Genomic DNA, 14038 nt, shown 5'->3' on the forward strand with positions numbered 1-14038 from the left:
CCAGCAGTGAATGAGAGTTCCTGTTGCTCCTCATCCTGGCCATTGCTTGGTATTGTCAGGTTTGTAAAAATTTTGCCATACTAATACATGTGAAGTGGTATTTCATTGTGGTTTTTTTTTTTTTTTAAAGATTTTATTTATTCATTTGCGAGAGAGACAGAGAGAGAACAAGCAGGGGGAGAGGCAGAGGGAGAGGGAGAAGCAGACTCCCTGCTGAGCAAGGAGCCCGATGTGGGACTCGATCCCAGGACCCTGGGATCATGACCTGAGCCGAAGGCAGACGCTTAACCATCTGAGCCACCCAGGCGCCCTCATTGTGGTTTTAAATTGCATTTCCCTATAGCTAGTATTATTGAGTATCTTTTATGTTTTGCTCTCTGAATATCTTTGGTGAAGTATCTGTTCTGTGTCTGATCGTTTCCCCAATTTTTAATTGGGTTGTTTTCTTGCCATTGATTTTTAAGAGTTCTTTACATATTCGAGATTCAAGTCCTTCATCAGAAAAGTGATGTGTAAATGTTTTCTCCCAGTCTCTGGCTTGTCTTTTCATTTTTTTTTTTTTTTTTAAAGATTTTATATATTTATTTGACAGAGAGAGAGATAGCAAGAGCAGGAACACAAGCAGGGGGAGTAGGAGAGGGAGAAGCAGGCCTCCTGCCGAGCAGGGAGCCCGATGTGGGACTCGATCCCAGGACTCTGGGATCATGACCTGAGCCGAAGGCAGACGCTTAACGACTGAGCCACCCAGGCGCCCCTGTCTTTTCATTTTTGTAACACTGACTGATAAATTCCATTTTCTCAATTTTATTTTTTTAGAATGGATTGAGTTTTAGATGTCATATCTAAAATCTCATTGCTTGGGTACCTGGCTGGCTCTGGGTCATGAATTCAAACCCCACACTGGACCTGAAGCCTACTGAATAAAATGAACAAATAAAAATAAAATCTCATTGCCCAAACCAAAGTACAGAAATATTCTCTTGTATTTCTCTAGACTTTTATAGTTTTAGCTTTTACATTTAAGTCTATGATCCATTTTTAGTTAAATTTTGTAGAGGGTTGGGTTATGTGTTGAGGTTTTTTTTTTTTTTAATTTTTTTTTAAAGATTTTATTTATTTGACAGAGAGAGAGCGAGCACAAGTAGGGGGAGTGGCAGGCAGAGGGAGAAGGAGAAGCAGGCTCCCCGCTGAGCAAGGACCCTGAGATCATGACCTGAGCCAAAGGCAGATGCTTAACCAACTGAGCCACCCAGGCGCCCTTGAGGTTTATTTTTTATGTCTATGGATGTGCAAGTGTTCCTGCACCATTTGTTGAAAAGATTTTCCTTTCTACATTGAATTGCCTTTATGTCTTTGTTTAAAAAAAAAAAAAATCAGGAGACAATGTTTGTATGGGTCTATTTCTAGGCTTTGTTTTCTGTTTCATTCATCTTGTGTCTGATCTTTCACCAGCATCACACTGTCTTGATTTTATAGGAAGTCTTAAAATGGGCTACTGGGAATACTTTGCCTTTGTTCTTCAGAATTGTTTTGGCTATTTTTTTTCTCTGCCTTTCCATATTAATTATGGAAGAGCTTGTGGGTAGCTATAAAAAAACTTTGCCAAGATTTTAGAGTAAGTTTTTATATATGATGTTAGGTAAGGATCCAACTTCATTCTTTTTGTGGATATCGAGTTGTCCTAGCAGCATTTGAGACAATCTTCCTTTCCCCATCATGTGGTATTGACACCATTGTCAAAAATCATTTGACCATATATGCAAGGGTTTATTTATGGACTCTCTATTCTATTCCATTGATCTGTATGTTAATCTTTGTGCCAATACTACTTTGCTGTAATTACTGTAGCTCTGTACTAAGTGTTGAAATAAGGAAATGTGAGTCCTTCAGCTTTGTTCTTTTTCTATATTGTTTTGGTTATTCAGGGTCCCTTGGGATTCCATATGAATTTTAGGATGGGCTTTTCTGTTTCTGCAAAAAAAGTATCAGTGGGATTTTGACAGGGATTATATTGAATATGTAAATCACTGTGAGTAGTATTGGCATCTTAATGATAAGCCTTCCAATCCATGAACATATAATATGTTTCCATTTATTTATGTCTTTTTAAGTTTCTTTCAGCAAAGTTTTCTGGTTTTCGTTCTATAACTCATTTACCTCCTTGGATAAGCATTTATTCTGTTTGATGCTATTATAAATGGAATTGTTTTCATAGTTTGCTTTTCAGATTAATCATTGTTCATGTATAGAAATGCAACTGATTTTTGACATTGTATGCTGCTACTTTGCTGAATTCATTTGTGTGTGTGTATGTGTAATCTTTAAAGTTTTCTACATATAGGATCATATCATCTGTGAACAGAGATAATTTTACTTCTTCCTTTCCAATTTGAAAGACTTATTTCTTTTCCTTGCCAAATGGCTCTGGCTAGAACTTTCAGTACTGTGTTGAATAGAAGTGGTGAAAGCAGGCATTCTTGCCGTGTTCCTTATCTTAGAGGAAAAGCTTTCAGTCTTTGACCATTGAGAATGATATTTGACTTTTGTTTGTTGGGAGTTTTTTGATTACTAATTCAATGTCATCGCTGGTAATCAGTCTGTTCAAATTTTCTATTTCTTCCTGATTCAATTTTGGGAGATTATATGTCTCTAGGAATTTATCCATTTCTTCTAGGTTATCCAATTTGTTGGCATATAATCTTTCATAATATTCTCTTACAATCCTTTGTATTTCTGTGGTGTTGGTTATTATTTTTCCTCTTTCTTTTCTGATTTTATTTGAGTCCTCTCTCTCTTTTAGTTTCTGTTTCATTTATTTCTGCTCTAATCTATATTATTTTCTTCCTTCCACTGGTTTTGGATTTTGTTTGTTCTTCTTTTTCTAGTTCTGTCCTGTGTAAGTTTTGGTGGTTTATTTGAGATTTTTCTTGCTTCTTAAGGGCCTGTATTGCTATAAACTTCCCTGTTAGAACAGCGTTGGTACATCCCAAAGATTTTGGACCATTGTGTTTTTATTTTTGTTTTTCTCCATGTATTTTTTTCTCCATGTATTTTTTCCTCCATGTATTTGTGTTTTTTCCAGATTTTTTCTTGTGGTTGATTTTTAGTTTCATAGCATTATGGTCAGAAAAGATGCTTGATAGGGGCACCTGGGTGGCTCAGTCATTTGAGCATCCAACTCTTGATTTTGGCTCAGGTCGTGATCTCAGGGTCCTGAGATTGAGCTCTGCATCAGACTCCGCGTACTGGGTGTGGAGCCTGTTTAAGACTCTCTCTCTTCCTCTGCCCCTCCCTGTTCATGCACTGTCTTGTGCTCTTTCTCTCAAAAAAAAAGAAAGAAAAGATGCGTGGTATGACTTTGATCTTTTTGAATTTGTTGAGATTTGTTTTGTGGTCTAATATGTGATCTATCATGGAGAATGTTCCATGTATATTTGAAAGGAATGTGTATTCTCCTATTTTATGATGGAATGTTCTGAATGTATCTGTTAGATCCATGTGGTCCAATGTGTCATTCAAAGCCATTGTTTCTTTGTTGATTTTTCTGTTGGATAATCTGTTGATATAAGTAGGGTGTTAAAGTCCCCTACTATTATTGTATTACTATTGATGACTTCCTTGTGTTTGTTATTAGCTGCCTTATGTATTTCGGTGCTGCTCTGCTGTATGCATAAATATTTACAATTGTTATATCTTCTTGTTGGGTTGTTCCCTTTATGGTTATATACGGTCCTTCTTTTTCTCTTATTTTGTCTTATCTTTGTTTTAAAATCTATTTTGTCTGATATAAGTATTGTTACCCTGGCCTTTTCACATCCATTTGCATGAGAAATGCTTTTCCATCCCTTCACTTTCAATCTGTGTCTTTAGGTCAAAAATGAGCATATAGATGGGTCTTGCTTTTTTATCCATTCCGTCACCCTATGTCTTTTGATTCAAATGTTTAGTCTGTTTACACTGAAAGTAATTATTGATAGGCTTGTACTTATCATCATTTGTTACTTATTTTATGGTTGTTTTGCAGTTCTTTTCTGTTCCTTTCTTCTCTTGCTCTCTTCTTTCATGGTTTATTGGCTTTCTTTAGTGATATACTTGGATTCCTTTCTCTTTATTTTTTTTTTGTATTAGTGGTTTTTGATTTGTGGTTACCATTAGGTGTGAGTATAACATCTTATGCATATGGCAGTCTGCATTAAGTTGATGGTTGCTTAAGTTTGAACCCATTCTTCCCTCCCCGCTGTCCACACATTTTAGGTATGTGGTGTCATACTTTACATTCTTTTATTTTGTGAGTCTCTTGACTGATTTTTATAGAGATACTTATTTTTACTGCTTTTGTGCTTCCTACTTTTCTTACTCCTACTTAGGTCTTTTCTTTTCCACTCAGAGTGTCCCTTTTAATATTTCTTGTAGGGCTGGTTTAGTGGTCATGAATTCCTTTGTTTGGAAAACTCTTTATCTTTCCTTTTCTGAATGATAGCCTTGCTGGATAGAGTAGTCTTGGCTGCAGGTTTTTTTCTTTCAGCTCTTTGAATATATCATGGCACTCTCTTCTGGTCTGCAAAGTTTCTGCTGAAAAATCAGCAGATAGCCTAATGGGTTTCCCTTGTATGTAACTGCTTTCTTTTCTCTTGCTGCTTTAAAATTCTCTCTTTACCACTACTTTTTTTGCCATTTTAATTACTATGTGTCTTGGTGTGGACCTCCTTGGGTTGATTTTGTTGGGGGCTCTCTGTGCCTCCTGGATCTGGATTTCTGTTCCTTTCTCCAGATTCAGGAAATTTGCAGCTGTTATTTCTTCAAATAAATTTTCTGCCCCCGTTTCTCTCTGTTCTCCTTCTGGGGTCCATATAATGCAAATGTTACTAGTCTTGATGGTGTTGCTGAGTTCCCTAAGTCTTTTTTCATTTTTCATTATTCTTTTTTTCTCTCTTCTCTTCAGCTTGATTGATTTCCATTACTCTGTCCTCTGGATCATTGATCTATTCTTTTGCTTCCTCTAGTGTACTGTTTATCCATCTAGTAAATTTTCCCCTCAACACTGCTTTTGTTCCATCCTGTGAATTTTGGTATGTTGTGTTTTGTTTTCATTCATGTATAAGTATTTACTAATTTACCTTTTGATTTCTTCTTTGATCCATTGGTTAAGATGTGTTGTTTAATTTCCCCGAATTTGTGAATTTTCAGTTTTTTTCCTTCTGTTATTGATTTCTAACTTTATCCTGTGTGGTCAGAGAAAATACTTTTTATGATCTTTATCTTTTTTTTTAAGAGAGAGAGTGAGCACACGTGAGTGGTAGGGGAGGGGCAGAGGAAGTGGGAGAGAGAACGTTAAGCAAGCTCCATGCCCAGCACGGACCCAACACAGGGCTCAGTCACACAACCCTGAGATCATGATCTAAGCCAAAATCAAGAGTCAGATGCTTAATCGACTGAGCCACATAGGTGCCCTGATCTTCATCTTTTAAGATCTATTGGGACTTAATTTGTGGGCTAACACATAGTCTATCCTGTACAATGTTCCATGTGTACTTGAAAAGTATATGTATGCTCTTGTTGGGTAGAATATTTAGCATACGTCTGTTATAGTTGCTTTGTTTAAGTATTTTGTTTTTTTACTTATCTTCTGTCTAGTTGTTCTATTCATTATTGAGAGTGGGATATTGACATTTCCAATTATCATTATAAAACTTTCTCCCTTCAATTATGTCAGTTTTTCCTTCATTTAATTCAGTGACCTGTTATTACATGTATAACTTTATAATTGTTATATCTTCTTGTGGTATTGAACCTTTAATAATATATAATTTTCCTTTTGGTCTCTTATAACCTTTTTTTTTAAAGATTTTATTTATTTGAGAGAGCGTGAGAGAGAGAACATGAATGGAGTGAGGGGAAGAGGGAGAAGCAGACTCCCTGCTGAGCAGAGAGCCTGATGTAGGACTTAATTCTGGGACTCCGGGATCATGACCTGAGCTGAAGGCAGACGCTTAACCAACTGAGCCACCCAGGCACCCCCTCTTATAAACTTTTTTTTTAAGATTTTATTTATTTATTTGACACAGAGAGAGAGAGACAGACACAGAGAGAGCACAAGCAGAGGGAGAGGGAGAAGCAGGCTCTCTGCTGAGCAGGGAGCCCGATGTGGGACTCAATCCCAGGACCCTGAGACCATGACCCAAGCCAAAGGTAGACGCTTAACGACTGAGCCACCCAGACGCCCCCCCATAACCTTTTTTCTTTTTTTTTCTTTAAGATTTTATTTATTTATTTGACAGAGCCCCAGCGAGAGAGGGAACACAAGCAGGAGGAGTGGGAGAGGGAGAAGCAGGCTTTCTGCTGAGCAAGGAGCTCGATGCAGGGCTTGATCCCAGGACGCTGGGATCATGACCTGAGCTGAAGGCAGACGCTTAACGACAGCCACCCAGGCGCCCCTCTTATAACCTTTTTTGATTTGAAGTCTGTTGTGTCTGATACTGGTATTACCCTCCCTGCTGTCTTTTGGTTACTATTTGGATGGAATATCTTTATCCATTCTTTCACTTTCCATCTATTTTTATCTTTGGATCTAAAGTGAGTCTCTTTTAGACATTTTATAGTTGGGCCATGGTTTTTAAGACATTCTGCCAATCTCTCTATTTGATTAGAGAGTTTAATCAATTTACACTTTAAGTAATTACTGATAAGGAGGGACTTATTTCTTTCATTCTGTTTGAATTCTATATAGCTTACAGCTTTTTTTGTCCCTCAGTCCCTACATTACTGTCTTCTTTTGTGTTTAATTTCTTTTTCTGTAGTTAAATATCTAAATTCCTTTCTCATTTCCTTTTGTGTAAATTATATAGCTATTTTCTTTGTAGTTATCATAGGGATTATGTTTAACTTCCTAAAGTTATAGCATTCTTATTTGAAATTATACCAGCTTAACTTTGTTACTATACAAAGATTCTGCTCCTCTACAGCTCTGTCCCCACCCCTTTTGGTTATTGATGTCACAAAATTACATCTTTGTACAGTGCGTGCCCCTAAACACAAACTAATAATTATTTTAAGTGCATTAGTCTCTTATAATTATGTAGAAGACAAAATGTGGAGTTAGAAACCAGAGTTAAAGTAGTATAACCTTTTATCATTGTACATGTATCTACCTTTATTAAGATCTTTTTTTTTCATACAACTTTGAATTATTTTATAGTGTCCTTTTATTTCACCTGCAAGACTCCCTTGAGCATTTCTTTCAGGCAAGTCTAGTGGTAATAAACTCCCATTTGTTTTTCTGGGAATGTCTTAATTTCCCCTCTTACTTTTGAAGGACAGTTTTGACAGATAGAGGATTTTTGGTCGACAATTTTGTTTCCTTTAGCTCTTTGAATATATGGGTCCATTGCCTTCAGTCCACCAAAGATTCTGATGAGAAATCTGCTTATAACCTTACTGAGGATTCCTTGTGTGTGACAAATTGTTTCTCTGATGCTTTCAAGATCCTCTCTTTGTTTTTGTCTGTAGAAAATTTGATTATAATAGGTCTTGGTGTAGATTTCTTTGAGTTCATCTTTGTTGGATTCTTTTTTTTTTTTTTTTTTAAAGATTTTATTTACTTATTTGAGAGAGAGCACAGTAGGGAGGGGGAGAAGCAGGCTCCCCACTGAGCTGGGAGCCCGATGTGGGGCTCGATCCCAGGACCCTGGGATCATGACCTGAGCTGGAGGCAGACATTTAACCGACTGAGCCACCCAGGTGCCCCTCTTTGTTGGATTCTGTTGAGCTTCTTGGATGTTTATATTCACATCTTTCATGAGATTTGGTGTTGTTATTACTATTTTATAATCTTAGCCATTCTAATAAGTGTGTGATGGTGTGTTATTATTAATTTGCAATTCTTTAATAATATATGATGTTGAGCATCATTATTTGCCATCTGTGTATCTTCTTATTCAGATCATTTGCCCCACAAATTGGCTGCTACTTAGAGCTTTTGTGCTTTCATTCCACATAAGTTTTAACATGTCTTCTCTCACAGTGGCTGCCCCTGCAGTACCCTTTTACAGATTCAGCCCGACACTTCCAAGTGGCATTGCTAGCTTCCTTTGTGCCCCTGTTGTACTCTGTATGTTTGTTCATCTTAGCTTCTTTAACCTCCTGTTGCAATTGCATGTTTTAAACTTTGCTTTCTTCTGCAATGCTAAACGCTTCTCTCAGGCAGGAGTGTCTTTTATCCTTGTTTATATCACCTGCACTTTTTGAATACCTGGCACCTGGAGGTAAAGAAGTGTTGCAGAAGTAGGATGACCAACCATTCCTTTTTGACTATAGCTGTCCTGCCTTTAGCACCAAAGGTCCCATGTCTAGGGAAATCCTTTAGTCCTGGGTACACTGGGACATTTGGTTACCCTGTGCACGTGGTTCCTAGGATAGTTTAAACAGTCAAAGGTGTATCTGTAATGAATAGCATTGCTGCTTCCGTCTTTGTGCCCTTGTTGTACTCTGTATGTTCTTTTGTCTTAGCTTCTTTGACTACCAGTTGCATTCACAGATGTTTAACTTTGCTTTTCTGTGTAGTGGTGAACACTTCTTTTGGACAGGATTGTGTTTTGTTCAAGTTTTCTCTTAAGGATTTATTTTATTTATTTGAGAGAGAGACAGAGAGAGTGCACGAGCAGGGGCAGGGGCAGAAGGAGAGGGGGAGAGAGAATCCTTAAGCAGACTCCCGCTGAGTGTGAAGCCCGACATGGGGCTTGATCCCAGAACCCTGAGATCATGACCTGAGCCGAAATCAAGAGATGGACACTTAACTGACTAAGCTACCCAGATGTCCCTTCATTCAAGTTTATATCACCTGCACCTTGCTGAGTATCTGGCACCTGGTATTCTCATATGTTGAGTGAAAGGCTGACTGATTTAATATACATTGATGGAATGTTTTCAATAAATTTTTGCTTTTCTCACAAAGTAGAATATAAACAATGGACATCCTAGGCAGCTTGTTGTTTCCCAGAAACTCAGTAAAGAGTTTGAGATTGAATAGGAATGTGCTCTTTCAGGGACCATTGTCATTCGTGGATGTGTTTGTGGACTTTACCTGGGAAGAGTGGCAGCTGCTGGATCCCACTCAGAAGCACCTGTACAGGAGTGTGATGTTGGAGAACTACAGCAACCTGGTGTCCCTGGGTAGGAGCTCCCTCCCCGAAAGGACTGTGTGTCATCTCCAGGCTTCCCCTTCTTGGTGGCTGAAAGCTGGGTGGCTTTTGCAACATTCTTAGTGATTTTGGATTTATATTTAAAGGCCAGATTTTCTTAGTCTCCCTTTGGCATCAGAATATGCTAGTTGAAAATGGTCTTCACTTTTCCATGGGGCAGAAGGGCAGCTTTATTGTGCTGCCTCTAAACTGACTCTTCCCCCTTCTTCAGGGTTCAAGGTAGTTTTGGTCCAGGTTGGTTATGATTTGCCATTCACAGGGTATCAAGACAGCAAACCCGATATCATCTTCAAGTTGGAACAAGAAGAACTGTGGATGATGCAGGCCCAAATCCCAAGTCAAGGCCATCCAGGTGAGTGATGAGGATATTTAGATCTTTTCTTCCTTATTCAGAATTGATGCGAATTCTGATGTGACATACACCTCATGTTTGTACTTTTTGTCTCATTCGTAACCATTCTGTCTTAGTTCATCTCTTCCTCTCTGGAATTCTCCATTTCCTGTGTACTTTCCCAGGAGAGTAGACTCATTTTGTTATGCAGTTAAACAGGCTTTTTTCTCTCTATCTCTCTTGATGTGACTTTCACTCTTCCTTCTACTTTCTTTTTTTTTAATTATATTTTTAAAATCTCTTACACTTATAGTCAACAACCATAGTCCCAACATCCTTCCTTCTCCTTGGAATCTATTAGGAGAAGTCATCACTGTCCCTTCTAAGTGCATTCCCACATCCCTGGATATCAGTCATCCTCTCTTGAGCCCTCCCCCTTCTTCATGGGCCACCCCACGGAACCCACTCACACACTACACGATGAAGTGCTTATTCTTTTCATGCTTTACTGGCTTCTCTTGTTCTTCCCTCTGAGTCCAAAGGGACTTTCCATATTCACTACTTTTCTTATATATTATAACCTTTGAAAGACATCTATTCTGAAGATTTAAGCTCTTTTTCTCTTTTGGTAATTGATAGCCCATCCCTCTTTCATCTGGCCTTTGGTACCAAGTTTGATTGGTCCATTGGGCATCTTCCTTGCATGTGCCACTCCTTTGCCTCATTTTCAGAAACTGGAATTGTTTGTCACTTTGCTCCACAGCCACATGATACTTTCTTCTCACCTTTCTGATTGTTTATTAATTCTGCTCTGCTTCTAGCTTTCTCTTGGCACTGGAGAGTCAGCGTAAACCTCCTTTATATGCAATTTTCTTCACTAGTGTTGCTGAAATCTGTTAATATTTTGGTTCCCTAAAAAGAAGTCTTTTAAGGCCCCCATATTCCCAGTTTCCACCCAAAACAAGGCCAGTATCTCATTTCTTGATCATTCTATTTATTAACCAAATGTATGCATCTTACTCCTTTTGTTCATCTTGATATTGCTGTCAGATAGGTTTCCCTGACATGGTTAATCTGTCACAGGCATGGCAGAATGAATCCAGTTAGTCTTTGTATCATTAGGATTGTTTCAGCTGTAATTTCTGATTAATCCCAAATCAACCTATGAAACAGAAGTTATTTATTACCACACATCACAAAACGTCCTGAATTGGGGCAGCTGTAGTGTTGACTAAGTGATTGATTCAGTAAATCACCAAAGGTCCATCTCTACCCTGCCATTTTCCTCAGGTGCACTCCCCTCGAGGTCATCAGGTGGCTATTACAGTGCCAGCCAACACCTGCAGATATACCACTGGCCAGTAGAATAAGTAAACTGCTTTTCCCCCATGGCTCTTTTTATCAGGTGGTAAAGCCTATTCCAGGAAGTCTCAGCAAACTTGTCATGCTTAGTGGACTAGGTTTTTATCACATACCCCTGTCTGAATAAGACTCTGGCAAGGGAAGTGGGCCCACCACTGTTGGCTCCGATAAATGATGCTTCACCTTCTGGGGGTGGGGTAGAGGTAGCAGTGGTGATGGGTCCCCATTTCCCTGAGTGAAGCACATGGCCTTAAGGATGGGTTTGGGGGAAAAGTCAGGCTTTGCCAGTCAGGGAAAGGGAAGAAGGATTGTGGGGTAGGCAGCACTGTCTGCCTTCATCCACCTCTTTGGGTAGGCAGCTTCTAGTCATACTCTTCTTCCAATCCATCCATCTTCAAAAATATTTCACTACCCATTTTCCTTCTTGTACTGTATTAATGGAAGTCTTGGATCCTTGTTCCCAGGTAACATCTGGTAACATACAGTTAAAGCTAAGTTATTCATGTACAACCAAGCAGACAAGTACAGAGTGGTAGAGACACATGCAGCGTAGGTACAACGGGAGCCCCCATTCTGGGAGAGCAGCCACAGTGAATGCCACATAGAAGTCTGGTTTGCAGTGCGTTGACACCCTGGTTGGGCAGTTTGCGCCAGGACTTCCTGCTGTGGCAGGGGCCTAGTGAGCCCTTGGTTCTGCTCTCTCAGCATAATTCCCTTTACCATTGTCTTCTGTAGCTACACTCAAGATGGTTGTTTGGGAGAATGCTATTCTGTAGCTTTAGAATCTGAATTCTTTCGGTGCAAGTGGAGTTTCCAGGGATTACTTGAGAACCACAACCAGTAATCATCTTCAGTCATGTTTAAATAATATTTAAGCTTAGGAAATTCTGTCTTCTATACATTGGCTTTGGTATTGTTTCCTGATTTTTGGAATTCTTTGAAATTTCCCTTGAGATACCAACCATAATATCATTATCTGTCATTATTGTTGCATAGGAGAATGCTCAACAGAAAATGTGTTAAGGTTTCCTAGGAAATCAAGAAGTCAGAGCTGTGGCTAACCAGGGGAAGTAGGACGGTTACGGTTCCAGCCACAGAAGGGTTACACGGTAGAGGATTAGGACAGATTTAGTGTCCATGAACTCTGAAATTTCAGTCTATAGGGATAAGACTGTTAGCCAAACACATGAGCAAATCTGATTCCCAGGCAAAGATTAATTACTCTCTGGCCTATTTTCTTCTTGATGGAAACATTTCTGAGTTTAGAACCATGGAATAGCCAGTAACACTCCCTCCCAAGTCATCATGATAGTCAGAAGTTCCCAGCATTCATTTCTCAGTGCATCCAGGAGGAGGTAACTCCCCAACTTGCGAAAATACAATTTGGAGACTGTGCAAAATGAAGACTGATGAGATTTGAGAGGTAGGGAAACCTGCAATGAGGTATTAAGGTCCTCTGATCTGCCATCTCCAAGCCTGACTTGCTGCCATATTCTCTTAATGCTGTTTCCTGTTTGTTGCCTTGGTCAGCATATTACTTTAGGACATCTAGCTCAACCATTCTCTCCTGGTCAGCCTCCAAATACTTGCCGTTGTGCCTGAGGACTGAGTCCTGTGTCTTGTTCCCTCTCTACTTTCTTTTTTTTTTTTTTTTTTTAAGATTTTACTTATTTTTTGACAGAGACAGCGAGAGAGGGCACACAAGCAGAGGGAGTGGGAGAGGGAGAAGCCGGCTTCTTGCTGAGCAGGGAGCCCAATGCGGGGCTTGATCCCAAGACCCTGGGATCATGACCTGAGCCGAAGGCAGACAGTTAATGACTGAGCCACCCAGGCACCCACCCTCTCTACTTTGTAATTTTGGCTTTTGGCTTTTGTCTTCAACAGCGTTCTGTTCAGCCTGCCCCCTCTCAGTGTTCTATTCCCCCCAGGTAAAACCACTTTCATCCCTTTTAGCTCTTTTTTATGTTATTCACTTCCATATTTCTAAATAACCAGCTTATTCTACTGCACCCTGATTTTTTCCCCAATGGTGATTATTCAGTATAACAGTGTAACGATTTAATTCTCTTTCACTCCCCCTTCTTCCACACTCCCCATGATATGCACACTGTCTCTTCTTATACCCCAGTCATCCTACTAAAAGTTATTTCATTTGGGTTAGATCAGTCTTCAGTTCTTACATCTTTATGACTATGTAATTTCTATTCACAGGTGAATCATGCAAATATGCAATGGCTAATTTTTGTTCATACATCATTTTTTTCTTTTGAGTTGTTTTATTTGCCTGCCGAGGTTTCTCTGTTCTTATCATTAGTGTATTTATCGTTAACCTCAGACTTTTCTTCACGTGTCTAAATATTCCTGTGCCACATTCAGCCACATTAGTGATTCTGTCTGTCTCTTCCTGATGATGTCACTCCCTTGTCCTTCAACGTGCTCCAGCGTGATCCTAGTTTACCTCGTACCCTGGCTGTACTAGTGTTTTATCCTGGAGTCTCCTTTCAGATTTTACTTTCCATATTTATTCTGTGTCATCTTTTTTCTTAGTTTGTTTTGCTGGAGCACCTGTTCGAGTAGCCTCCTGTGAAAGAGTGCATGTAACGTAAAATTTGAGACCTGTGCCTCAGAAAATATTTATACTTTACTCCCGAATGCTCTGCATTTTGTCCTCTAATGATGCTAATGTCATTAGATTAAAGTTAGATGCCATTCTCACTTTGATCCTTTATATGAAGCAGTTTTGGTTTCTCTGGAAACTTTACTACCTGCCACTTGTCCTCAGTGTTGTGAAAGATCACGCTGATTTTCCTTGTGCGTTTATTTTCATGTATTTTGGTATGCAGTAGAACTTCATTCCCAGGAGGACTGATTTGCAATGTTTTCTGAGTTTCTCCTGAGTTCAGCACCGTGATTGGCACATAATATGTATTCAGTAATTTTTTGTTGAAAGAATTTAATGCTGAGATCCCTTCCAACTGCTTTATATTTTTTTATTTTTACTTGTGCCTATTTTGCTTTCTTTACCAACATTTTAAAACTTAAAACCATTTCTAATCATTGTCAGTTTTCTATGCATATCTTTATTTTTAGTTTTGTTTGTTCTCCTCGGCCAGGAGTTTTGGTACATCGATACTTTGATTTTATTTAT

General features: G+C 39.0%; 2 protein-coding genes across 8 annotated transcripts in view; both read left to right on the top strand.

Moving 5' to 3' along the window:
• The window catches only part of LOC118528647 (zinc finger protein 268), a 41886-nt gene that overhangs the window by 19969 nt on the left and 7879 nt on the right, over nt 1-14038 (top strand). For 5 of the 7 annotated variants that reach the window (XM_078061180.1, XM_078061181.1, XM_078061182.1 and 2 more), the window contains exons 4-5: nt 9042-9168; nt 9457-9549. The exons of 1 other annotated variant lie outside the window; for it this stretch is intronic. In XM_078061180.1, the coding sequence (XP_077917306.1) occupies nt 9042-9168; nt 9457-9549 (220 nt within the window). The remainder of the gene's footprint in view (nt 1-9041; nt 9169-9456; nt 9550-14038) is intronic. One more of the 7 variants, XM_078061185.1, reaches the window with a different exon arrangement.
• Nucleotides 1-14038, top strand: part of ANHX (anomalous homeobox) — a 47812-nt gene that overhangs the window by 2763 nt on the left and 31011 nt on the right. The gene's annotated exons all lie outside the window — the stretch shown is intronic.

The sequence above is a fragment of the Halichoerus grypus genome, chromosome 13 (genome assembly GCF_964656455.1).
Source record: "Halichoerus grypus chromosome 13, mHalGry1.hap1.1, whole genome shotgun sequence".
In the NCBI taxonomy this organism is placed as follows: domain Eukaryota; kingdom Metazoa; phylum Chordata; class Mammalia; order Carnivora; family Phocidae; genus Halichoerus; species Halichoerus grypus.